Here is a 24822-nt window from a genome sequence, read left to right as displayed (position 1 = left end):
AAATGTATTTTTTACTTTCTTGCATACATGTACAGACAGTTGAACAGTTTGTTTTATCTCTTTTGTAGTAATTTACAACGTCGAGAATATTACAAACATATACACAATATACACTTTATGAGTGAGTAGAGAAAAAAATTATAATGGTTCTCTACAAAATATATATTTGAAGTATAAATGTACAATGAGCCAGGTACGTTAGTACTGAAAATTGGCCCTTTCTTCAAATCTCATAAGAACTGGCAAAAATAATGTCTATGGAAAGCTAGTTCTAAAAATATTTAAACTAATATATAGCTATTACTACTTTTGAAAATACGGCACTCCAAAGTGACGATATCTATGTACATACCCCATCATCATTTTTGCAATGGATTCATTAACATGGCACATTTTTCCTCATTAATTTTACCAAAAACTCAGAACGAAATGTAATTAAAGTACATATATATGTTTGTAAAGAGGTTTATTCACAATTAAAGATAATAAGAACAAACACATAATCCATCTCTGCATTAGATTTGACCTTTTTGCACTAGAAATTCAACAACAGATCTATATGGTAATACAAGCACATTTTCCCTAGTATGGCCATTAATAACAAGTTATGAAGGATTGCTTGATAAATGTCAGGTGAAAGGCAATGATATAAATGACATATTGTTTGTGAAGCCCTCAAAATAAACAGTATTTAAAAAAGAAATAATTAAAAACTACATCATTAATGGCATTATAACTTATACATGTCCTACATGTACACGTATTTACGATGCAAGCTTTTTAATCTTTAATCTGACAAAATAAATTAAGTTTAACTTAAAGTTAAATGTTTGAATCTATTTAGAGTAGCAGTAATGTATTCTATATGTACATTAATTTACACAATTATAATTTATAAATGTTTTAAAAAGTGAATAACAGATGAGAGCATAATACACATGTATACAAATTCACATAATTATGTAAAAATGAATTTTAGGACATATACTTGCATCTTAAACAAGGTGGCATCAAGTTCCAGGGTTTTAAAAAAGCACCAAGTGAACAAATCTGGACATGAATAAACAAATAATAAACACACTTGAATTGCAAAAATACCCCAGTATACAACTAGATACATTCAATGTCATTCCTCCGTGGCTTCAGACGCACTGTCACTTTCATCAACAACCTCAGGAATAATGGCTGCATCACATACAGAGTCCAACCAGTTCTTGCTTAGTTCAAGATTTACGCAGGAGTGTCTGGCAAAAGACAAATACCATATAACACTGGCAATGTGTGCACACATTCCAACTACTCTTGCGCCTGATTTGCAACAACAATACCACAAAGTCACTGCTCCCTCTTCAAATCTAATCCAGCATAGGTAGGATTTGCTTGATGTATACCTACTTTGGATCTTAACAGCAAGGAGACCTGGTTGGTGATGATCGACCCAAAGTTCATACCCTTCTTGGCTCATGTGTTCCTGGGTGTAATGTTTCGCCAACTTAACTTGGTAAACTCCAAGAGTTAGTTCCCGGATTTCCTCTTCTGTATATCGGGGAAAGTCGGAGACATCAATGTTCTCGTCATCGATCCTTCTCCAGACATATCGTTTCTTCTGCAAATTATTTGATTCTACCTCAGTCTGCAGCAGATTAGTCTGTGTAGAGAGGTGACGCATCTTTGCAGCTGTCTGCAAGTCATTCTCTTCATCTCCACTGCTAAGAGGTGGCCTACAATAAAATTCCAATTCAGTAAGATTTTTTGTAGTACCTAAAGATTACATGTTCAGGATATTGTTGGTTTTGTAACTATATAGATAGATTACAAATATGCTTGATGAGCACCTGTATTTGTTGCAGAGAGCACTGATGATTCGTACATATTCCCCAACATATGGAATTTGAGAATTCGGGAGCTGTCTTGCCAAGTAGCGCCATGTCTTAATTCTTGCATTTACGGATTCCACTACCCATCTTATCTGTAATCATCATGGTTAAGAAAAACTTTATCATTCCATACATTTACCAATACATTACAATGTACATAAGATATATATGTGCATGTATATAATGTTTAATTTTCAATGACCAAACACAATTAATATGTGTATATGAATGTACCTTTGTAATCAACCGAGAACTATTGGCATCTTCAGTTTTGTGTTGCTTATGTCCTTTTTGTAAAAAGGACGGCATCTCCATCTGGATACCGAGATCAGCTAATACACCTGCTGAGTCTCTGAAGCCCCTGTCCACTATCAAAATGTCATCCTCTTGGAGCCACGTTTTGATTTCTTCCGTGTCTGTACCAATGATATGGTTGAGGATTTTGGCATCAGAATTTCTGCCATCAGCTTAATATGGTCCTATGGCAGAAACAATGTACCCCGTGGTGGTGACAATCATCATTGGTTTCAACAGATGTCTGTTTAATAAATATTTCAAGTCATTAGTAATATCTACTACTAAATATTTGTGATAATGACTTAATTAGGATTATATTGTATTACATGATTCAAAAGATCAAATATTTTTTCCATCATATATGACTGGTACATGTAATATTTGTTTAACAGTAAATGTGTAGCATGTTATACATGTATAAACATTTTTGTGCTGAGATTGCACAAATATTTTCTCCCTGATCTAACTTAATTAATATGTTAAAAACAAAATTGATACAATACTAGTCAATACTTATTCTATCTTTAGTTTTTTACCTTTGTTTCTGCATACTATATGACCGCCTTTGAAAGGAAAACTGTGAACTTTTTTGAACATATATGTATGTTCCATCAAGGACCAGTATGGCTTGGTTGATGGTGGGAGAAAAAAGTTCCTTAGCAAGAGGTCTTGTGTGCTCACTTATCACAGCATCTCTGGTGATGTGTTTGAAACCCAAGTGGTTTGGGACAAACTTGTTGGACAGGACTTGTCTTATAGAAGATACAGCTCGCCTTATCTGAGTGAAGAAACATGAATATTGAGGTATATATTTCCTGAATTCCAACTAGTAAAAATACATGAAATATACTCCTAAAATCCTAAAAAACTTGCATACCAGTATAACCTGACATATGAATCACTTCTGATTCTCTTCATTCAAATATATTTATCAATTGCCTGTTTAATTGTAATAAGCTTTTCACCAACCTGAGGTTTTGACATGTTGAACAAAACTCCCAGCATGTTATTGTCCATTGCTGTCTTCATTTTGGTCAGAAAAATTGCTAAGCAAGTTCTCACAGTTCTTGTCTTTGATGGTCTTACATCTGCCGATTGAACATGCAATAGCAAGTCATCAAAGTCGCACTTCCTAAGCCCAGTCAAAGTGAGATAGTCCCTGTCTGACAATGATGAAGGGTCATCGAAATCTATTCTCTTGGATCCTCTTTGTAGGGCCTCTTCTCTAAGTTGTTCTACAAGTTCCATGATAGTCGTCCTGTTGACAAAACTTGTATCTTTGGGTGGAACCAGATTTTCTATTGACTCTGTGTTGATGGTGTCATTTACAATGTGGGCTGGACAACAACGAGCACCTGTTAAAATGAAGAGTTTAAAATTAGGTTTACAAAATTACCGTATAGTCAAAATGCTCATTTAATCTGCATTTGTTACATTGATTTATTATAAACTTAATCATAAAAAACTACAGTAAATACATGTATATAAATGTACCACGACAAGCATGAATGTACTAGTTACAGATTTTTAAAAGCTAATTCTCTTTTTAATTTTATAAGCTTAAAGGAAAAAAATAATTGGTACCTGAAGATATCAAAATGTTCTGCTCTAGGAAAAAAGTGAACCTGGTCTGTGCAGGAACCACAACAAGTTTGGGACCAGGTCTTCTACACAATACACAGTAGGCATGTGTATTTGCTGTGCTTTGTAAAGGCAAAGTAACAGAGGGTGGACTCTTCATGCTCACAACAGTACTTTTTCCCAAAGGACTCTGTATGGGAGTTGCACAGGGTGGGACACATGACTTCTCTGTACGAGATGATGTTGGTTTTAAATTACCACACTTGTGTCGACATTTTCTGCATAAAACGCCATCTGCACAGTCTATCATAAAACATTTTCGTAGAATTTTCCTGGTGTCTTTATTCACTGGTCTCCTTTCATCTGGCTTTGTTCGCTTCTTGCAGAGTGTACAAGGATAATTCTTAGGACCACTACCAGATAATCTTTAAAGAAAACAAAATTATGCATTTATTTAAAATTAAAACCATTGGTATCTGATTTGAATGTTACATCTCTCTCTCTCTCTCTCTCTCTCTCTCTCTCTCTCTCTCTCTCTCTCTCTTGTTTGTATTGACATTCTTGATCATCATAAATAATTATTTTTTATTTGGTTTTAAAATTAGCATATTATTTACATCATTTGAAATACATGTATTAAAATTATAATTTTATTGATCTGCAATTAATTTATAGATTTTAATTTAATTACCTGTTAATGAATTCATCATAGTCATAAAACACATCCTCAATTGAATAAAGAAATGAACAATGAGATGAAAGAGGTGATCACATATATATAATATATTATGCTGTGTTTTTTTGTGATTGTGTACGGTAAATATGTTAAAGTTAATTTTAAATAATTTAATTAAATACAGTTTTAAAAGATTACAGATTTTTTATCAGATATATAAACAACCTAGTTTTTATTCAATCTTAATAAAATACAGTGGATTATATATACATGTCTACAGTACAATTAGTTTTAGCCTACTGTGATAGCTTCTCTTTATACATGCATTTGCAGGCACGTAGCATCGGGGGGGGGGGGGGGGGGGGGGGCAGGGGGGGCCTGCCCCCCCCCCCCCACTTTTTCTCGCAGCAACTAATTTTTTTAAAATTTACATATAAATAATGTAATTAACATGGAGTTGGCCCCCCCCCCCACTTTTTTGGGAGCATGTAAAAAATTAATATGAAAATAAGGATATTAAGATTGAAATTGAAGTTATATACCTTGCCCCCCCCCCCCCCCCCCCCCCCCCCACGGATTAGGATTTTGAAGATTTTGGGAAAGTCATAAAATCATAATTTCCTTTTTGTTTTTTTTTGCTTGTCAAGATTTTTTGGATGAGTCTGGCCCCCCCCACTTTCAAAAACGATGCTACGTGCCTGATTTGAAAGGGAAAAAAAAACCACCAGTCTATTTTTTTTCAAAAATATTAAACATCATGGTATATGATTATTTTTTTTAATTTGTCATCTTTTACTTAATAAACTCACATACATTATTTATTTATATCTAGGAAACAATTACATGTTTTAATAGGTTTAGTCAGTGTTGAGACCTGAGCTAGAGATTCATTTATTTCACCTTTTAAAAAAATAATTAGGCCTATATGTTTGAAATATGTATTATGTTTACAATTCTTGCATATTCTAGCATTCAAAAGGAAACGGTTGATGCTCTCATGACGAATTTCAAAATGTAAAAACTTCAACTTATTTTTAATTGTGTTCAACAAAACCGAAAAAATGCGCAAATCACGGAAGACAATTTTGAATGCCCCTGTAGTTGTCAATGTAAACAGTTCTATTTTTAGACTACGGGTACAGCATTAAAAGCAACTATTTATTTGTATTAAATGCATTTTCATGATTTATTAACCTTAGTAACATTTAAAGAATGTGTTTTTACAACTCACTATCTGAGTTTTTACGACATAAATGCGTGTGTGTGCATTTGATTCTGTTTTATAGTTTCAAAGTCGATCGTGACGGATTAGGCTATAAAAAATGAATAAAATCATTGTGTAGCAAGGAATTTTCTAAAATTCATTATTTGTGTCATGTTGTGTGTTATCTAGATTCCTTGTAATTAATACATACCTTAAAGTTGAATCGCTTGTCCTCAGAATATTCCTTTTGCATCGTTGAATTGCCTTACTCTGTTCGCCATGATTCGCAAACGTCAAAGTAAGCAGACGACTGATGACACAAAATTTCAAAATTCAAAGTGGCCACAGCCTTCGGCCGGAATAAAACCAGTATCAATTGTTTGCATTTAAGTCAACGCATTTTTGTTTAATTCATTGTCTTGGCCGATGCTTGTGACCATATCAAATTTTTGAAAAACAATGTGAAAAATCAGAAAAAGTTAGTGTTTTCCGGATCCCGGATAGGTTTGGGTATTATATATCTTGATGATAGGGCTACGATCCGCCCAAATATTTTCGCATACTTGTCCCTAAGATCATGAACTTTAAAACCATATATGGATTATTTAAATCATCTCTCTTTATTTTTGAAGCATTTCATAGGGCCGGTTCGCTATAACTAACGTACCCGGTTAAATAAATAAATAGGAATCAATCACCAGAAGGTTTAGCCTTCTCGTTAACAATACTTATGAATTTACATAACTTGCTTAATAAGCTCACATTGTTTGAGAAAAAAAGCTCGTTAAATTTAACAATATTTGATATAAAATGATAACATTTTGGTATATACTTTTCTCTTTAATTTTTCAACACAGTGCAACACAAAATATAGTGAAATTCATCTCCGATGTCTCTTTTACATAAAGGACTATATATATTATGGGCCTAAAATAGCCCCCTAAAAGGAATATCATTATTTTACTGTAATTCTTTGTTTTCTTTGTACAGATATATATGTGATGTTTTAACTTAATGTTCATTTTGATTCAAGTGCCCACAATTTAGAAATATGGCATTGTAAAGATAACCCTTTCCCGCCATTTTTGCATTTTAGCATAAAAAAGCTTGTTTTCAAGAAGTTTTTCTTTCAGGAAACTAAAGCGCATGCTTGAACCAACAAAATATTTTAATCAGAGATGTATCTAGCCAAGACTAATAATTGAAAAAATTTGTCCTGGTTCAAGCATGCGCTCTATATTTCCCATTCGTAAAAAGATAAAAAAAATGTCAATTTCGACTGATATTGATTGAATTATAGAAATAGCGTCACTTCTGACGTCATATACTGCAAGTGAGTGCAAATAAATCAAACAAATAAGTGAAAAATATATTTTATATCAACTCTTCTAAATCATAACATTACATTTTTTGTACCCGAAACAAATGGTGAATTATGGGGGCCAAATTTAACTCTTATCATATATATATATATATATATATATATATATATATATATATATATATATATATATATATATATATATATATATATATACACACACACACACAATAAAATATGTTCAAATCAAAAGTTCACTGAGGTCATTCCTCACCATTTCATATAATCTCGAGAAATCATTTAGTAAAAGAATTTAATCAGTCATTTTTAAACTAATTGGAAAAAAGTATTATGCTTCATAATGAAAGGCCTTTTGTTGCTTAAATATTCCTTGAGAACAGCTACAGATAGTTTAATGCTTTTCTTGTTTTATATGAATTAAAAAGAAGAGGTCTCTTTCACCTGAGAGTCAACAGTTCGATATTTTAACTTATTACTGAGTTAATGTTGTGAAGTACTGTCATAATTGTCATAATTGATTCGGATTGAATTCGAAGTTTCTGCCTACGTTTTCTCGAACATTGCCAAGCAATATTTTTGATCCAAAATTATTTGTTATATTGCATTGATCTTTCTTATTCCTTTCAGTGGTGAACAACTGTGAAATCATGTCCCTTTTGACAGGTAAAATTTTTAAGTCAAACACTCGTCAGTTGCATTATTGTCAGACTCATATTATATAATGTTTTGTACCACAATAACAATACATAAATGTGATTACAATCAAATTATGTTTTAGATACCGTCGATTTTCATATTTGGTGAGAAGCAATATTTACATCAGCCGCTCGCTAGACTCGGTCGACCAGTGTCGTTTTATATAAATAGTGCCTGTTTGGGAGGGTAACAGTTGAAATTGACACCCCTCGAAAACCATTGTCAACCTCCGCTTCGCGTCGGTTGACGGTTATCCTCCCAAACAGGCACTATTTATTTTGTTATACTGAATGCCTTAATTTTTAAGAAAAGAAAGTGGGCGCTCAAGATAGTAAGTTTGCAGGATTCATTGACACGAATCAACTGGGATTTAAATGTCTATAACCTCAAAGCGCTACAGGCTTGTACAAAAATTGATTACTAAAATATTGTAAGGTATTACTTTTCTGGAAGCACGACTATTTTAAAATTTGAAACTATTTTTGAACATGATAATTAGGGGTAAATCGATAAATAGTTAGTTTATTAGTGTAGATTACATTAATATACTAGTATAGGAACAGAATATAATATGTATTTAGCAGAAATCAAAATGACATGTTGAAACAACAATTTTATATCAACAAAATAATTAAAACTCGTGAACATCAACATTTTACTGAGATTCCTCTCCAGAATTAGTCTCCAATACAATATCGGCCGCTCGCATAGAGATGGCGTGTACATGTCAGGGGTTGCCGTGTAGTTTTGGTGTCGAGCAAAGGAAAGGTACCATATGACAGAGCAGATATGGGCACAACAACCGACTGTTCTAGATCCTCCTTTACACTCACAGAACAATCCTGTCACATCCTCCCTGCTGAACTCAATCCATATATTATAAAGTTTTCTAGAGGTATGTCTAGACTGTATTCTGGCATGCAATAAACCAGCTTCCTCGCAGGATACATCAATTTTATAGTCCCCGTCTCCAAGATGTTCGTCAGTATACTTTTTCCTTTGTTTGAGCTGATAGACCCCAAATGTTAGCAGACGCAATCGGTCTTCAGTATAAATAGGAAAATCTGGTAAAGCATCCTTGGGTTCAATAGTGAGCCAGTTTTTTTTATTTCTCTCGGAATTTTAACTTTGGATTTTTATTTATCCTATCCTGAAGGGAATTTATTTTGGGTAATGCTGCGATTCTCATTTGTCGTGCAATGTCATCATCATCCTGATCATCTTTTTTTAAAGGAGGTCTATATTTGTTGATTATTGCACAAACAATTCGAACAAAGTCTCTGATATGTGGAATTTGACTGTTGCAAACAACATTGTCTAAAAACTTCTATTTTTGATCCGGCCATTGGCAGCCTCAACCACCCAACGCACTTTGGTGACAAAACGTGTCATATTTGCTTCGTTTGTACTGTGCTGACTTTTGAAGAAATACAGGCATGTGTGTTTTAAAACCCAGTTCATTTAAGAAGGGAATAGCATCCCTGAAACCGCGATCTACTATCAAAACATCGTCATCTTTGAGGAATTCGATGATGTTACCAGAATTTGACGTGATTATATGCTTGATAATGAAGGCATCATTATTTTTGCCATTAGATAGGTAGGGGCCCATGACATCAACTATATAGCCATCAGTAGAGGTTATAACAAACGGTTTTACAAGGGGTCTGTTCTTATGCATGGAGTATGATAGCCTTTGAAAACGATATGCTGAGCTTTTCTGAATGAACACGTATGTACCATCCATAACAAGGATAACTGTGTCAGATATTGGATCACTAAAAAACTGTTTTGCAATGTCCGTCGTGTGGTCATTCACAATTGTGTCACGTGACAAATGACTGAACCCCAAGTGCTAAGGAACAAAGTCACGTACTAGTGCTGTCCGCGTCTGTTGAATTATACGCGCTACTTGTCGACGACTTCTAAACCCAAAAAGAGTGGCAATAAGGGCGTTAGACAATCCACATTTCATTTTAAACAGGAAAATGCCAATTGCGTTTCTTATTGTTCTTTCTTTTGTGTTACGCATTGATGTGACATGTTGATTGAGGTCGATAAATTGATCTATTGACACTTCTAACAAGGTTTTGTAATCTTCATCAGATAGCAAGTGGTTATCAAATGACATCCGGCGACTCTGAGATGTAGATGCAACTTTTCTTAAATCATTAAATAACGACACAATTTCAATAGAGTTTAAAGCAGTGGACGTTTTTCTGAACATTGATGTATGAACATGTGTTGATGGTTTAATGAAATTGCCGGTTAGATGGAGAGGGCAGCATCGGGCACCAAGTGGTACAAGAATACCAAAATTAATAAAGATGTCCATTCTTGCTTTTCTGGGAATGCATTTCAGGGAGCCCGTTTTTCTACAAATAATGCAGCTTTTATTACACTTTCCAGCTGTCACAATTGGCAAACTGATGTTATTTTCATTTGGACTACCCTGTATTGGTATTCGAGATATATTTTAAAACGAGATAAGAGGACAAAGTATTTTTGACTGAAAGTCTACATGAGTCACATATGGTGCTTACTTTTGTAGTTTCAATACCTCTCGTTCGAAGAACCTTTGCAATGTTAATGTAACGTACCGAGCTACTTGTACTGCCAGGGGAAGGGTTCGTGCCTGGTCTTTTCCAGGGTTTTGGGTGTACACTAACAAAGTCTTATAATATAATGATTTTCTATTGATTGTCAAAAAATGATTGGTATAGCCTAACCTTACTTAGGTTGATAATCAACAAGTAATTTCAGGGAATCTAGAATATTTACAAACAAAACAAGGGGTATAATAAATATATATAATTGACACTGTGTGTGATGTACTGGTGCTGCCTTGTTCAGGTCGGACAGTACACACCCACAGTGACAATCCACTGAGGTCAACCACTCAGCTAAAATGAAAGACCGTCCTCAGATTACCGCATATACTGTAGGCTCCCTTATTCAGGACGGACAGTATATGTGGTAGCCCTTCAACCACTGTGCACACTGTAGGCTGCCTTATTCAGGACGGACAGTGGGCACAACGGCCTGGACGACAGTCTGATCAGCCATTAGAGAAAGGAACCATGGCTAGCCTCTCCGAGGAAAGCCTACTGTGAAAGACTGACAAGCCAAAATGACTGCAATGCCTACAGTACCAAGAGGACAACCTCTCTATGGCCTATCAAAAACACTTAACACCGTTACGAACGGGCAAGCTCTGTATTGACACAATACCTTTTATTAAACTTCTCCAACTTCCTCTCTCTGCGGCTGATTTCCAATTAAGCAGCCGACAACTGATTCACTGTCGTATTTATACCCTTGTATCACGTGACATAAACAAAGGAACTAAAAGAAAAACCCGGTCTGGGCCGAACCTAAAATATCCGGAATTATTACATTAACACTAACTGGCCGCTTTCTTTTTCCTTTAAGTTGTCTTTTACAAACACAACACCCATACTTTTCCGGTGAAACCATTGTTTACATGTATACGTGTCAGAAAACAAAGAGGTAAACGCCTTTAAATTCGGAAACAGACAATCATTTAGAAGTTGTGTTAAACTTTCGAAAACGGTATACCATAGCTAAAAAAGCCAATGAAGTATTTTCAAAAACCTAATTGTAAATTCAATTAAAAAATAGAAGAAAAAATATTGGTAAAAGAAAATACCAGCAGGATTCGAACCCAAAACACCAATAGGCCGAGTTTCATAAAGCCGACACGAATCCACTGTGCCATGGGAGACTTCATAAAGTAATGATATAAAGAATTATTTAACAAGAAATTTTCATATCTCATAACTTAGTTTATTTTCATCCTAAAAATATATAAAAAGTACATATTTGGTCATTTCTGGGTCATCTCTCCATCTATTTTTAACAAGCAACACATTCTATGTTGAAATATATAATCTTTACACGTTTTAAATTTGTGGAGAGAAGACCCAGAAACAATAAAATCATTTAAAAATAGCTGTAAAGAAGTAGGATTTTGCGTAAATCGCCTCGTGTTGCTATATTCAGACCCATGTTTTGATAAAACTAACTGCATTTCAAACATTTTTCTATCAATTTCCTTACCGTAAAGGAACCAAATAACGATTATAGTCTAATAAATAGGCAGAAATAATCAATGAAATTTTACTATTCCTATGTGCCCAGGTTCCTGCCGAATTTACATCTAATGCGCCCACTTTCTTTTCTGCTTTTATATAGGAATAACGTGAATTCTACAGCGAACCGTACGCGCATAATTTTCGCGCATGTAACAATTTATAATGTTACCCGTTGCTAAGTGCGTTGCTAACGCTGAGGGTAAAAGAACAGATTATGAACTATTATTAACCAATCAGATTTCAGTTTTTAACATGAAAGTATAACAAAATTAAATAGTCCGTCCGGACCTTTAATGTTAACATAATTGAAAGGGTCCAAGTTCCAACCCATATAAGAAAAGGTCCACCTAACATTAAAGGTCCGGGGTATAATTTCATTTATATCTTTAAGATTTTGAGTATTAAAAATAAGTAGTATAATTTGGTCATTCGTTTAAAAGGCGTACTTACCCGAAGTGATTTCGCAAATACCCAACACAGAGTGTACCTGATATACATTCGGTTGATAGTAATTTTTTTTATTCATTTTTTTTTTGTTTACACGTAAATCCACATACATATATATTTTAGACATATTACATACATTTCAAGATTCTACATATTGTAATATCTTATTAATATAAAGAAAATGGATTATCTGTATAGTGTGAAAAACGTGTTTTTCTTGCCAAAAAAAATTAAATGATAGCAGTAAATGAAAAGAGAAAAAGGGAGATAAAGAAGAAGATAGAAAAATACAATAGAAAAGGGGGGGGGGGTACATGTATCAATATATATGTTCACAAGTCAATATAGATAAAAAAAAAATAGTTTAAGCAATCACAGATGTCATAACACTTGTTATAATTTCTCACAAATTGTTTGCCAGTTGTTTTCATAATCTGAGTATCTACAGTTTTTAGCTCACCTGAGCTGAAAGCTCAAGTGAGCTATTCTGATCAAATTTTGTCCGTCGTCCGTCTGTAAACTTTTTACATTTTGAACTTCTTCTCCAAAACCGCTTACCCAATTTCAACCAAATTTGGCACAAAGCATCCTTATGGGAGGGCGAATATAAATATAAAAGTCCGATCTGTATTCAAAGCGGAGAAAACCTTGAAACTGTAGAAAAAGGGGGGTGCATTTTTAAAAATCTTCTTCTCAAGAACTACTGATTCCAATTCAACGTAGTTTAGCATAAATTATCCTTATGGGAAGTAAAATATAAATTGCAAAAATTATGGGCTAATTCTGTTTCAAATCTGAGTTATTACGAAAATAATAATAAAGGAAAGGCGTGTTTCAATCAGTTTAATAGCTTCGGATTCGGCATCCGGTAAAATAGGTAGCCAAGACATGTACTTGGTCTGGGCAAAACAAAGATTGGCAGGTATTAATCTGCCAATCTCATTAAAATTTCAGGATATTTGATGGACCAGTATATTTGAATTCGCTGTAAATATTGCTGCAAAATAATGCGTATTTAGAATTGACGATTGTCGATCTGCCTTGGCTTTTATTTTGCCACGGCCCGGGTCTGTATACCCATTTCACCAAGACTCGTATTCCATACTTCTAAAACGAGGTTCTTTGTTTAAAGCCGCCATGACATTATACGAAAAAGGGTCGATCTGACTATGATGAATTTGCTTGTTGTGCAACAGTTCGCGTATGAAAGAAAATTTTTGAAACACGCAAAATATATTGTTGCCGATTTTGTGAAGTAAATTGAGGCTAAATATTTCAATGCGTTGACGGTTTTCACACATGACGTTGGTGTTAGCTTGTTCTGATTTTCGTTTCGTTTTCATTATTATTGATTTGTAACCTGGGAACTATCATCTGTATTTCGTGATTTTTACGTATCAAATCAAACAGAGACTTCGGTAAATCAAACAGTTAACTGTTTACCTGCGTAAATTAAGCAAAATCTGATGTATCAAAAAGTACTAAAATACAATTCATTCTATCGGTAATTCGATCGGCATTATCTTTTGCGTAATGGTAGATTAATGCAATTGGTTTTGTTGCGATGCTCGGCATTTTCTCGAGATTATTCAGTTTAAATAGAGTTTGATATCGCTGACGGAAATATGTAGGTATATACATGTATATATATATGATTCATTTCGAAAAAATAAATTGTGTTCTTTATTTGTTATAGTGAATGTTTCTTGTATTTAATTGTTTTCAATTTCTATTTACTAACCATATTTGAGTGTTAAGCTTCAAATTATAAGCAAGATACAGAGATTTGCTCACAATTCTATGTTTGTACACAGATCTTAAAAACTTTTGGATAATGTAAATATATGTATATATTTACATTTTCCAGTGTCTTTGCCTGTGATAACACTACGTATCGATTTTGTACTATATAACCCATAATACAAATGACGCCAAATTGAGGCGCCAGCTGGGTTTGTTTATTTATATTTAAATATTTAATCGTACGATGGCATAAAATTATATAAATATTTTTAATAAGGAATCATTCTTTGAATATTTCGGTCGGGGCTTGATCAAATCTATCATAAAGCCCTTCGGGCTTTATCGGATTTGATCACGCCCCGATCAAAATTATCATCTCATAATACTCAAAGAATGATTCCTTATTCCTTATATAGTTGTTTGCGTGTTAAAGCAAATATCAAGCTGTTTTCTAGCATCTCTGTCTCTCTCCCTCTTTCTTTGTCTCTCTCCCTTCCTTCTTTCACTTCCTCTTTCTTTCTCCTCTTTTCCATCCACTGCCCTCTCTTACTTTCTCTCCTCATTAACGGTAAAAACAATTCAAACACCAAGAGAAAAAATACTAATAAATGTAGTTGAACCTGTTATAGTACATGTATTTTTCAATAAAAATATAGAGAAAACTGTAGCGAGTTGGTAAGCGTGAAAAATTAACATTCTAAATGCGTGTTCGACATCTAAACGTGGTGTTTCTTCAGTTTAATTGCTTTCATATTTGAGTAAAAATTTTCTGAGTCATAAATGAAGACAATAATCTATGCAGATCGGTTGTCTTTGAACTTAATGATTGTAAAATGTTTACCCGACAATTTTAATCAACCATACTGACCATAATTAATCGTAGGTCATGAAAGGTACTGATAAAAAAATAAAGAATAATGCATGCATTCGTAATTATTATTGATTCTTCAATGTATATAATTTGTGCGAATGTTTTTCATACGACCTACAATATCATCCACTTCACTATGTCTTAAACGGTTACACTCTGTGTTTTGTAAATAGGAAAACGGGACCACAATCTGAACATGTACAGATACAGATTAATGTATTTTTATCTCATTTTATTACAAATCATGAACTGATAACAATATAAGTTACTCATTATTTTCTTTACTATCATACACATGTATTTTGGGCGAATCAGGTTGGGGATACATGTTCAAAGATAACTAGTGATCGTTGCTCTACTGATACAAGTGTATACACGGCACCGTATACACATGTTAGTTTCTTGTGTATTCTGTGTGAATTGAACGGTTTTTTGTCTCTAAAGAAACAATAGACCTTTACCTACCTGTATATTGGAAGAAGCACACCTTGTTCACAAGCCCCCCCCCCCCTCTCTCTCTCTCTCTCTCTCATGTTTAAGTTGAGTGGGGAAAATAGTTATAAAAGAGTCAATCTACCTAAGTATGTTTTATTAAGATACTGTGTATAATCAATGAAATTACACCTAATTATGAACCCAAAAGGACTATTAAAACCTTGTAGTCCACTTTTATTATTCCAGTTGATAAAGCAAGGTCGCTATAGAAGGATTATCAGATTTCTGACTCTTATTTATATTTTTTTTTTACATATATCTATAAAATTGGAGAGGAATACCACTTTATCATTATATATATATATATATATATATATATATATATATATATATATATATATATATATAAGAAGCACTAGCAAACCAACAACACTCGTTATCTAAAGTGTCGGATCAAAAGATACAAGGTTATAAGATGAGATATAAAAAAGCACTAAAAATAACCAACGACACGAACAATAAAGTAAAATATTGTCAAATTTTCGGGACAACCCGTCCCTTCTTCAGGACAACAAAATAAAAACTACATAAGAAAGAAGAAAAACATCTACAAAACTAGCACTAAACTAAACTAAATAATATATAAAAACTAGATAATGTTTAAACACCGGATCAAAACGTGGCAGCTACATCTTTATATTTAAGAATTCGAGCCCGAGAAAGAAAAATCCCGTCCGACGCAGCGGACGGTCTGTGAAGAAGTGCTGAAAGATAACGCGAACGAATTAACTTGCTAATTGGGGGTTGCTGTTAATTAAGTTGTACTAGTAAGATAATTCGTAGTGAAAGTTTGTAGGGAAGATTGGCCCTGTAAAAGACCACATAAATAATCATGAATGTAAAAACTAATGGAAGTGAAATAAAGCAAAAGAACAAAACCGATTAAGGAAATAGCTAATAATTTGAATAAATAACATGATTAATAGTTTGTACATGGACCGAAAAAGATGAAGATGGTAATATTGCTACGAAAACAAATCAGTACTTAGTTGATGTTCATTTTGGTGAAGTCACTTAATTTGTTAATGCCGTCAGGGCGGAATGACTTCAGTCTATGCATCCAAAATTTTTCTTTGTTTTTTCTCTCCGCATCTGTCCAGTTAGGGTTGTGATCAATGACCAAAACCATCATGTCCTCCCATTTGTGATCATCTAAATTAAAATGTTCCCCGACGGGTTCTTTAATTTTCTTAGTTTTGATGGTGGAACGATGATTATTGATGCGCCTTTTCCACCATCAAAACTAAGAAAATTAAAGAACCCGTCGGGGAACATTTTAATTTAGATGATCACAAATGGGAGGACATGATGGTTTTGGTCATTGATCACAACCCTAACTGGACAGATGCGGAGAGAAAAAACAAAGAAAAATTTTGGATGCATAGACTGAAGTCATTCCGCCCTGACGGCATTAACAAATTAAGTGACTTCACCAAAATGAACATCAACTAAGTACTGATTTGTTTTCGTAGCAATATTACCATCTTCATCTTTTTCGGTCCATGTACAAACTATTAATCATGTTATTTATTCAAATTATTAGCTATTTCCTTAATCGGTTTTGTTCTTTTGCTTTATTTCACTTCCATTAGTTTTTACATTCATGATTATTTATGTGGTCTTTTACAGGGCCAATCTTCCCTACAAACTTTCACTACGAATTATCTTACTAGTACAACTTAATTAACAGCAACCCCCAATTAGCAAGTTAATTCGTTCGCGTTATCTTTCAGCACTTCTTCACAGACCGTCCGCTGCGTCGGACGGGATTTTTCTTTCTCGGGCTCGAATTCTTAAATATAAAGATGTAGCTGCCACGTTTTGATCCGGTGTTTAAACATTATCTAGTTTTTATATATTATTTAGTTTAGTTTAGTGCTAGTTTTGTAGATGTTTTTCTTCTTTCTTATGTAGTTTTTATTTTGTTGTCCTGAAGAAGGGACGGGTTGTCCCGAAAATTTGACAATATTTTACTTTATTGTTCGTGTCGTTGGTTATTTTTAGTGCTTTTTTATATATATATATATATATATATATATATATATATATATATATATATATATATATATATATATATATATATATATATATATATATATATTGTACAAGCACTTAATCAAAAACTATTCTGATTTATAAGCCATCAGTTCTTAAGCCTCTTCATAAAACGTATATATAGTCCATTCATAACAGTAAACATTTAAACATATGTGTTACTATTTTCGAGAAGCTTATAAAATACAGAAAAACAAAATTTATTTTGTATGGGAAAGTATCATTCATTATTACTTACAAAACAGTCCAGGCGTGTAACCAAGAATGTTGACATGATTTGAATCACTTTACAACCTTTTAATCATTGAACCGGTGTGCCTTTTTCTCCATTAAAAATTGAGACCAAAAGTCATAAATTTTAACCCGGTCACATTTTTCAAAAGCTTGGTTAAATAAACGAACTTAATACTGATAACCTCAAAATAAAGCATATACAGAACATTTAGCTGCAATAATTATACCGGTATATTATCTGTGTTGATAAACAAATTTGAATAAAACTACAGAGTTCTGCTTTGATTTGGTAATAGGTCTATAACCTTGCTTTTTTTCTATGATCAGAATAAGTCACCACTGGAAAGGTTAAGCATGTATTGGGTTTCAAAAGTCTATAGTAGTGTATGATTCAGTCTATGTTAGACTTTCTTGATAGAAGAAGACAGTATTTTTTTAAATTTTCAAACTGATAGCCCCCCCCCCCCCCCCCTCCTTTCCCTTGAATGGAATAATTATCCGCTACATTGATATCATGCAATGTAAAATTTTACAATCTTAGATATAGTTTGGTGAACTAGGCAGTGAAAGTCTTGAGATGAAAAAGTTTTTCAAGATGTAAACAGTTACAAGCATTGTCAGCTGTTGTACAGAACTAATCGTGTACGAAAATGTTTCTGCAATTTCTAAAAAACGTCTAACCTTTCCCCATATACATTTACTAAAATTAATAATTTAGAAGCATAAATATTTATAAAATCTGGAATGCTTACACAAGTACGTTAGTCTGTTCGTTTTAGAGATTACATGATATAGTTTCATACATGAATAAAGGTCATGCCAGTCCACTCCTCTTAAGAAATAATATTGTCGAATTGCATCTTTTGAATTGATTGAGTTGGTGTAAATATTAATTTACACTACATGCCTTGAATTTTGTATTCACATGTACACCCAACACACTATTCACAGTTTGACTCCACAGTTACTGAAAAAAATCCCAAACGTATTTCTAGACTTAGTATAATTGTGCATTATACATGTTTTTTATATATTCAAATATACTTTCATTCTTATTGCAGACATCACTTTTAGATCTAATGAATATATGACATAAAATATTTTGATCATACGTACATAAAATACGTGCAAAAATTAGAGACCATCAATAATCTTAAAATTCGAGAAGAGACATGCATAAGTCATGTATATAACAGTATATTCGTCCCTGTTTAGAGTCTGTAATACATTTGTATATCATATATTTAAGTATTAAATTGTAACAAAAAAATAACGGTATGAAAACAGCGATACAATATAACGATAACTATGTGAAAAGCTCAAGTTTTTCAAGAAATAAAATGATAAGACATGGATAAATGATTAAATTTAACTCTTCGTCTTCTTTACAGACTTTGTACATTTTTACTAATATTTTACATTAAACATTGAATAGAAAGTAACCTTTTATTCCTTTGATCATGTATTTCGTTGGGAAACATAAAATATCCAAAAAAGAAAAAACAGATATTATCCATCAGATAAACGGCAGGCGTATAGATTTTCTCGGCAGGCGTATGCATTCTGCGTAAGAGTTATCTACTTACTTGATTTTTACTAATTTTGTGTTATTGAATTTAAAGTCAACTTTTCATTTCTGTTATCATTTATTAAGCTAAGTAAAATGAAACATCCAAGAAAAAATTAAAATAAGGGCACTGCAAAGCTGAGCATCCCTTCGCGACATGACTTGTTGTAGGGGGAAATTAATTATTTCAGAAAATACATGTAAATTTTTCAGATCAAAATAAATATGAGACAATTATTTCTAAAAACCACTTTGAATTCATAATATTATATATATTTTATCCTAATCCACAAACTCTGTGGTGTATAAATGGGGGGGGGGGGGGGGGGTAAATGTACGTGGTTGCACAGTTTTCCTATTCCTAGCAGAAACTCAAGACATGTACACATGCTTTAAATTTAGATAATTTAGATTCATCATAAGTGACATTTATTTTTATATAAGCATATATAAATGATCCGTATATATTATGAAACGTAGCTGAAGATCTAGCGATCTGTGGTCTGCTCTGATTGACAATTCTAGTAGTTGCTTGGTATGTCAACCCATAGTAGTAGATATGCAGCTATTATTAATGTGAAACAATCTTCGTGTGATAAATGTGCGTATCTGTTAAAGTCTCCTCTGAATTTTGGACTAGTTCTTTTGTTAGTAATACAGGAAAATTTGTCCGAAAGTCGACTGCTTGTTTCGATGTCAATCGGATGACTTTAATTTCTTGTCCGCCTCAACTTTTACCTATAGGCAATCTTCTAACCCTCCAATACTACAAGGCGTTTAAGTTTTTTTTACCTTTACTAGATTAATTCCCAAAATATCAAGTTGTTGATTTGAACTGCATACGGTAGCGATTTACTTAAACAAAAATGTTAAAGTCGTACATAAAAATTACCGGAAATGTCTATTGTCAAGTCGTACATAAATTCATGTTTTAACTTCGCTTTTTTACGATAATTTAAAACATATTGAATCAATTGACTTGGAAATCATTAGAGTTTGTCCTTTTACCATGCCAAAGAAGTGTACAATGTTTGATGAATATTTATTAGAGGGTTTTCTTGTAATTTTGCTGACGAGCTGATAATGGACACACACACACACACACACACACACAAAGAAGAAAAGAAAAACTATATTACCCTATTGCCACTTGACATCGGAGAAAAAAAACAGAAAAGAGAGAGAGGATAAAAGTCAAAGAAAACAAAAACAGAAACATATATACACGGGGATGTCCATTTGAGTATGACTTGATGTAAGTTTCTATTCGAGAATTGGTACCACCTGTCAAAACTCTCTATTTTCTTAATTTCATATGAAATTAATAAAACTTACATGACAAATTGTACAATTTAAAATTACGGTCAGCACCGATATTCTCAGCAACAGAATTAGCAGTCAATTCCTGTTTTGGGAAAATGTCTTAATTAGTGACAATTGTATAATTAGACATTGCTACGAAGTTATGTATATTAATTGTGAAGAACACGGTTATAAAAACTGGGTTTTCGATGTAAAGAAAATTGTCATTGACCTCGGGTTTTATATATATATATATATATATTTATATATATATATGGACTAACCAAAAATAAACAATGGTATTTTACAACTTGTAAAACAAAGAATTTTTGATCAGGCAAAACAAGATATTTTTGCAAATGTTGAAAATTTAAAAAAATGTTCTTTTTACAAATAGCTTATCGATGGTATACATCTTCAATACTATCTAAGAAAATCTATTCCCATTATATTAGAGAAATACAGAAATATATAACTAAATTACGACTATCGTCACAAACTGGTAGATATAATAACACAAATAGAGAAAATAGATTTTGTCCACATTGCAAAACTAGTGTTGAAGATGAATTCCATTTTTTATTTGTGTGTCCTTTATACAGAACATTGCGCAGATTATACATGAATGAATATTATTATAAAAAACCTTCTATGTTGAAATTTATTCAACTTTTTAATACTGACAAAGTTAAAGATCTCTGTAATCTTGGCAAATTCATCTCTAAAAGTATTTTATTAAGAGACAACTGTATTGCATAATTGTAGTCTTTTGTTTTGTTTTCTCAACCTGTATATATAACAGTAAATGTTATTATTTGTACGTGCCCAATTTCTCCTGTAAATACACTACCACCTCATGTTATACATATGTTATACTGATAAGCTGTAAAGCTTAAAGAAATAAAGAATTGAAATGTTTTGCTGGGTGAATACTCCATGATCATTTTACTGTAATTCTCCTTTAGATTTCGATTCTGTTACACTGCTAGCTACTAAGCCAGGGACATTTGTGACCAAATCGATTACGATGTTTCTTAACCTGAAAATTCTCAATTCAATTTCTACTGAGTATTTGACAAATTATAGCTATGATTTTTCAAAACTTTTGTTTTGGACCCTCTTCCCCGGCTGTTGACCCCTCAGACCCCCAGGTGGAAAGAAAGGGAAAACAACACTAACTTGCTATTCAACTTTCTTTTATTAAAAACAGTTTTTGTATGTTTTCTTTTTTGGGTACCAGTTAACGGACCCTATTCTGATTCCCGGGGATTATAGTTTGAACAAATTTTAAAATACTACACATGAACATACTGTTGACGTTATACATTTTGTAGTGTATTTTCTATTCAGCTTATTTAGTGATACATGTATTGGCTTCCAGTCAATTGATAAAATTTAGGATTTGTCCCAGTAAAAAGTTTTAGATTCTTTTATTGGTATATATTGGATCATCATCTGAAAAGAGGTAAAATGATATACCCTTTTAATCTGTCATAACCGCCGAAGCTCTCGGCATCCTTATAGTTCAATATGTGACAAGAGATCCTGTTCTAATGACATAAACTATCGTTTTCAACAAACAAGCAAAAAATAACGTGTGTGCTTGTTTTCTTTATAGACAAACCGAAAGAAGTTGCTGAACCAGATCATGACATTAAACCTCATAATATGAGGGGTCACATTTCACATTTGCAATGGAGTAAGACAGAAGATATCTGGGCAAGCAATGACCGTGGTAGACTTGGACTCTTTGATTCTAGTGGTAATAATAAAAAGTGGATAGAAACTTGTTCCACTTCTTCTGGACATTTTACTCTAGCGACCGTCGATAAGGAAGGAGAACATATTTATTGGGGTCATAATGAAAAAATGTTTGTTAAAAGAGACGGTAAGACTAAATATGAAATAGAAACTGGAAAATGTGAACCAATAAGTATATTTTTCTCGGATAAAGAGAAATTATTTTATGTCGGAAAAGTTATAGACATTGATGCAAAGATATCAATTTATAACATGAATTGGAAGAAAGAGGATGACATTCATAGAAACGAAGCAGAAAATAGAAATTTTTTTCAGTATCCTGCGTACTTGGTAAAAAACATCAATGGCGACCTGTGTGTTTCAGACAATAATAGGCGTGTTATTGTTGTTGATAACAATAAGAAATTGCGATTTAAGTACAAAGGTTTTGACAATAACGGATTCACTCCTTACGGAATATGCACGGATGGTGGGGGACATATTCTTATTGTTGATTCTAGTTCAAGGTGTATTCATATTGTAAATAGAGAAGGAACGTTTATCCGTGGAATAAAGATGTCCGCACACTTGAGAGAACCAAGAGGACTCTGCATAGACAACAGAGGGAAGTGCTATGTAGGAACCTATGGTGCAATATTTGTGTACAATTTTTCCTCTGATGACACACAAACAACAACAGCAATAACAGCATCAGAAAAGTAAAGTGAACTTAATAGCATAAAGATTCATAGCAACGGGGGTTGGGAGAAGGGGGCGCTTGCCCCATCTCCAATATTTCGGAAACCGATTTTTCCCCTTAAAATTTACATACAGAAAAATCTTCTTCTTTTTATCACGCAGCATCATAATTCATAGAGAAGTTTTAAAATATGGTTTAACTACCCTTTCTTCCTTTCACGGATAATGATTTTGAGGATAGCACAAGTTAGTGGTTTTATTTTAGTCAATATGTTGGAATAGGTCTGCCTATAAATTCAGGGTGTTCATGAATATCTGGAGTCGACAAATCAAAAACAGAAGAAAACCAAATTATCAGCACAACACACTAAAACTTTGACCTGAAATATTAACTGGTTTTTTTTTTGTTGCATGTCATTCTGTCTTATTTAATTTAAGGAATAAGGAATCATATGCATTCTTTGAGTGTTACTAGTATGAGGTGAACAAATGACTTTATGATAGATTTGTTCACACCCGACTGTATTTGATCACGTCGTTATATCCAAAGAATGATCCTTATTACTGATATCTATATACTTTTCAACAATTGTACGAATAAATATTAGATGAACTGTATTGGTCTTTAAATCGATTCGTAGTGTTATCACAGACAAAGACACTAGAGAATATACATTGTAGAAATAAGGATATAACACAGAGTGATTATACGTATAATTTCTTTCATTTGTTATGCAGTTAGTTTGAACTACAAATATTGTTTTCCACGATACGTCTTTTAAGGGTTTTTCTTTCAATTTAAAATTCTTTATCCAAGAATTACGTTTGGTTCAAAAAATACATAATGGATAAAAATAAGGTTCTGCTAAATTTCATGTTAAAATTCTGTGATGCCATCTTTCTACCACAAATATATTTACTCGTACATATTCACCCATGCACCTTCTTTTCTTTTTTAAAAGGTATAGGCATAAGTGTGAGTAACCATTCTGCCGTTTTCGTTACTAAGAATACGTAGAAATGTTTTAAATTGTTTAAACTTTTTTATAAATATATAACTATATATATTTGTTTCCATTTTTAGTGATACATGTATTTGCTGTTGGTTTTATTCTCATTTTTATTTGTAAAATATATTTTTTTCACTGTTTTAGAAAAAAGACCTACATGTATCAAGTGCTGAGATAGCACAGTATAAACACGATGTGTTAAGCTTCACTCATACCTACATATATCATGTACAATGTATATAGTTACGTGTATATAGAAATTGAGGTTTTAGAATGATATAATTGTTGTGATCATTCAAATTTTATTCGTGTTTTTTTAGTCTCTTTTGCATTTTAATCGAGTCTAATATGTGATACATGATGTAAGAATGTGATAAATATTATTTTTTCTTGAAAATTAGATCGTAATCTGTTTATTACAGCCTTAAGAAAGTATCTAAACGGTTCATTGTAATGTTTTTATTTCTTTTTGCACTTTAAGCATACAAGCCTGTATCATCATAACTTTATAGTTGAGCGAATCATCGAATGTTTAATATATACATGCATGCATATTTGGATACATTGTTCATTAACATTGTTTTTACTCTTTAATCTTGATAATAAACGTAAAATTATGCCTTTTCATTAAAAACATACACTTCTAACGACATTGAGTTCATTTTAGCTCATCTGAGCTGAAAGTCTGTCTGTCTTGTCTGTCCGTCCGTCTGTAAACTTTTCACATTTTCAACATCGTTTCAAGGACCACGGGGCCAATTTCAACCATACTTTAAAACAAAGCATCCTTAGGCTAAGGGGATACAAAGTTGTAAAAATTAAGGACCAAGCCATTTACAAGGGGAGATAATTAGGAATTATTGAAAATTTT

The 24822-nt window shown here is 32.8% G+C and overlaps 3 protein-coding genes across 3 annotated transcripts; 1 reads left to right on the top strand and 2 right to left on the bottom strand.

Annotated features, from left to right (window-relative positions):
• Window positions 1–457: 457 nt before the first annotated feature.
• Window positions 458–3238, bottom strand: LOC128181683 (uncharacterized). Its single transcript, XM_052850164.1, has 5 exons — window positions 3144–3238; window positions 2711–2952; window positions 2112–2415; window positions 1836–1969; window positions 458–1721 (listed from the first exon to the last, which is right to left on the bottom strand). Exons 3-5 carry the CDS (start codon window positions 2190–2192, stop codon window positions 1127–1129), a joined length of 810 nt encoding a protein of 269 aa, XP_052706124.1. The 5' UTR covers window positions 2193–2415; window positions 2711–2952; window positions 3144–3238; the 3' UTR covers window positions 458–1126.
• On the bottom strand, window positions 2346–4169 carry LOC128182176 (uncharacterized). Its single transcript, XM_052850782.1, has 4 exons — window positions 3759–4169; window positions 3261–3529; window positions 2711–2952; window positions 2346–2415 (listed from the first exon to the last, which is right to left on the bottom strand). Exons 1-4 carry the CDS (start codon window positions 4063–4065, stop codon window positions 2346–2348), a joined length of 888 nt encoding a protein of 295 aa, XP_052706742.1. The 5' UTR covers window positions 4066–4169.
• A 4293-nt stretch (window positions 4170–8462) lies between these two features.
• LOC128182175 (uncharacterized) lies at window positions 8463–23704 on the top strand. Its single transcript, XM_052850781.1, has 2 exons — window positions 8463–8568; window positions 22121–23704. The coding sequence occupies exons 1-2, from the start codon at window positions 8463–8465 to the stop codon at window positions 22963–22965; spliced, it is 951 nt and encodes a 316-aa protein (XP_052706741.1). The 3' UTR covers window positions 22966–23704.
• The last annotated feature ends 1118 nt before the right edge of the window (window positions 23705–24822 follow it).

The sequence above is a fragment of the Crassostrea angulata genome, chromosome 4 (assembly GCF_025612915.1).
Source record: "Crassostrea angulata isolate pt1a10 chromosome 4, ASM2561291v2, whole genome shotgun sequence".
Lineage (NCBI taxonomy): Eukaryota > Metazoa > Mollusca > Bivalvia > Ostreida > Ostreidae > Magallana > Magallana angulata.
Note: the sequence above shows the minus strand (reverse complement) of the source record. Positions and strands in the feature narration are given on the sequence as shown.

Coding starts and splice junctions, on each gene's coding strand:
- LOC128181683 (XM_052850164.1), bottom strand. CDS start 2,192: ATGGAGATGCCGTCCTTTTTACAAAAAGGACATAAGCAACACAAAACT. Junction 1,970..2,111: donor GTTCTCGGTTGATTACAAAG/GTACATTCATAT, acceptor TGATGATTACAG/ATAAGATGGGTAGTGGAATC. Junction 1,722..1,835: donor GCTCTCTGCAACAAATACAG/GTGCTCATCAAG, acceptor ATTTTATTGTAG/GCCACCTCTTAGCAGTGGAG.
- LOC128182176 (XM_052850782.1), bottom strand. CDS start 4,065: ATGATAGACTGTGCAGATGGCGTTTTATGCAGAAAATGTCGACACAAG. Junction 3,530..3,758: donor GAACATTTTGATATCTTCAG/GTACCAATTATT, acceptor TCATTTTAACAG/GTGCTCGTTGTTGTCCAGCC. Junction 2,416..2,710: donor TATAGTATGCAGAAACAAAG/GTAAAAAACTAA, acceptor TTTATTAAACAG/ACATCTGTTGAAACCAATGA.
- LOC128182175 (XM_052850781.1), top strand. CDS start 8,463: ATGGGCACAACAACCGACTGTTCTAGATCCTCCTTTACACTCACAGAA. Junction 8,569..22,120: donor TATTATAAAGTTTTCTAGAG/GTATGTCTAGAC, acceptor TTTTCTTTATAG/ACAAACCGAAAGAAGTTGCT.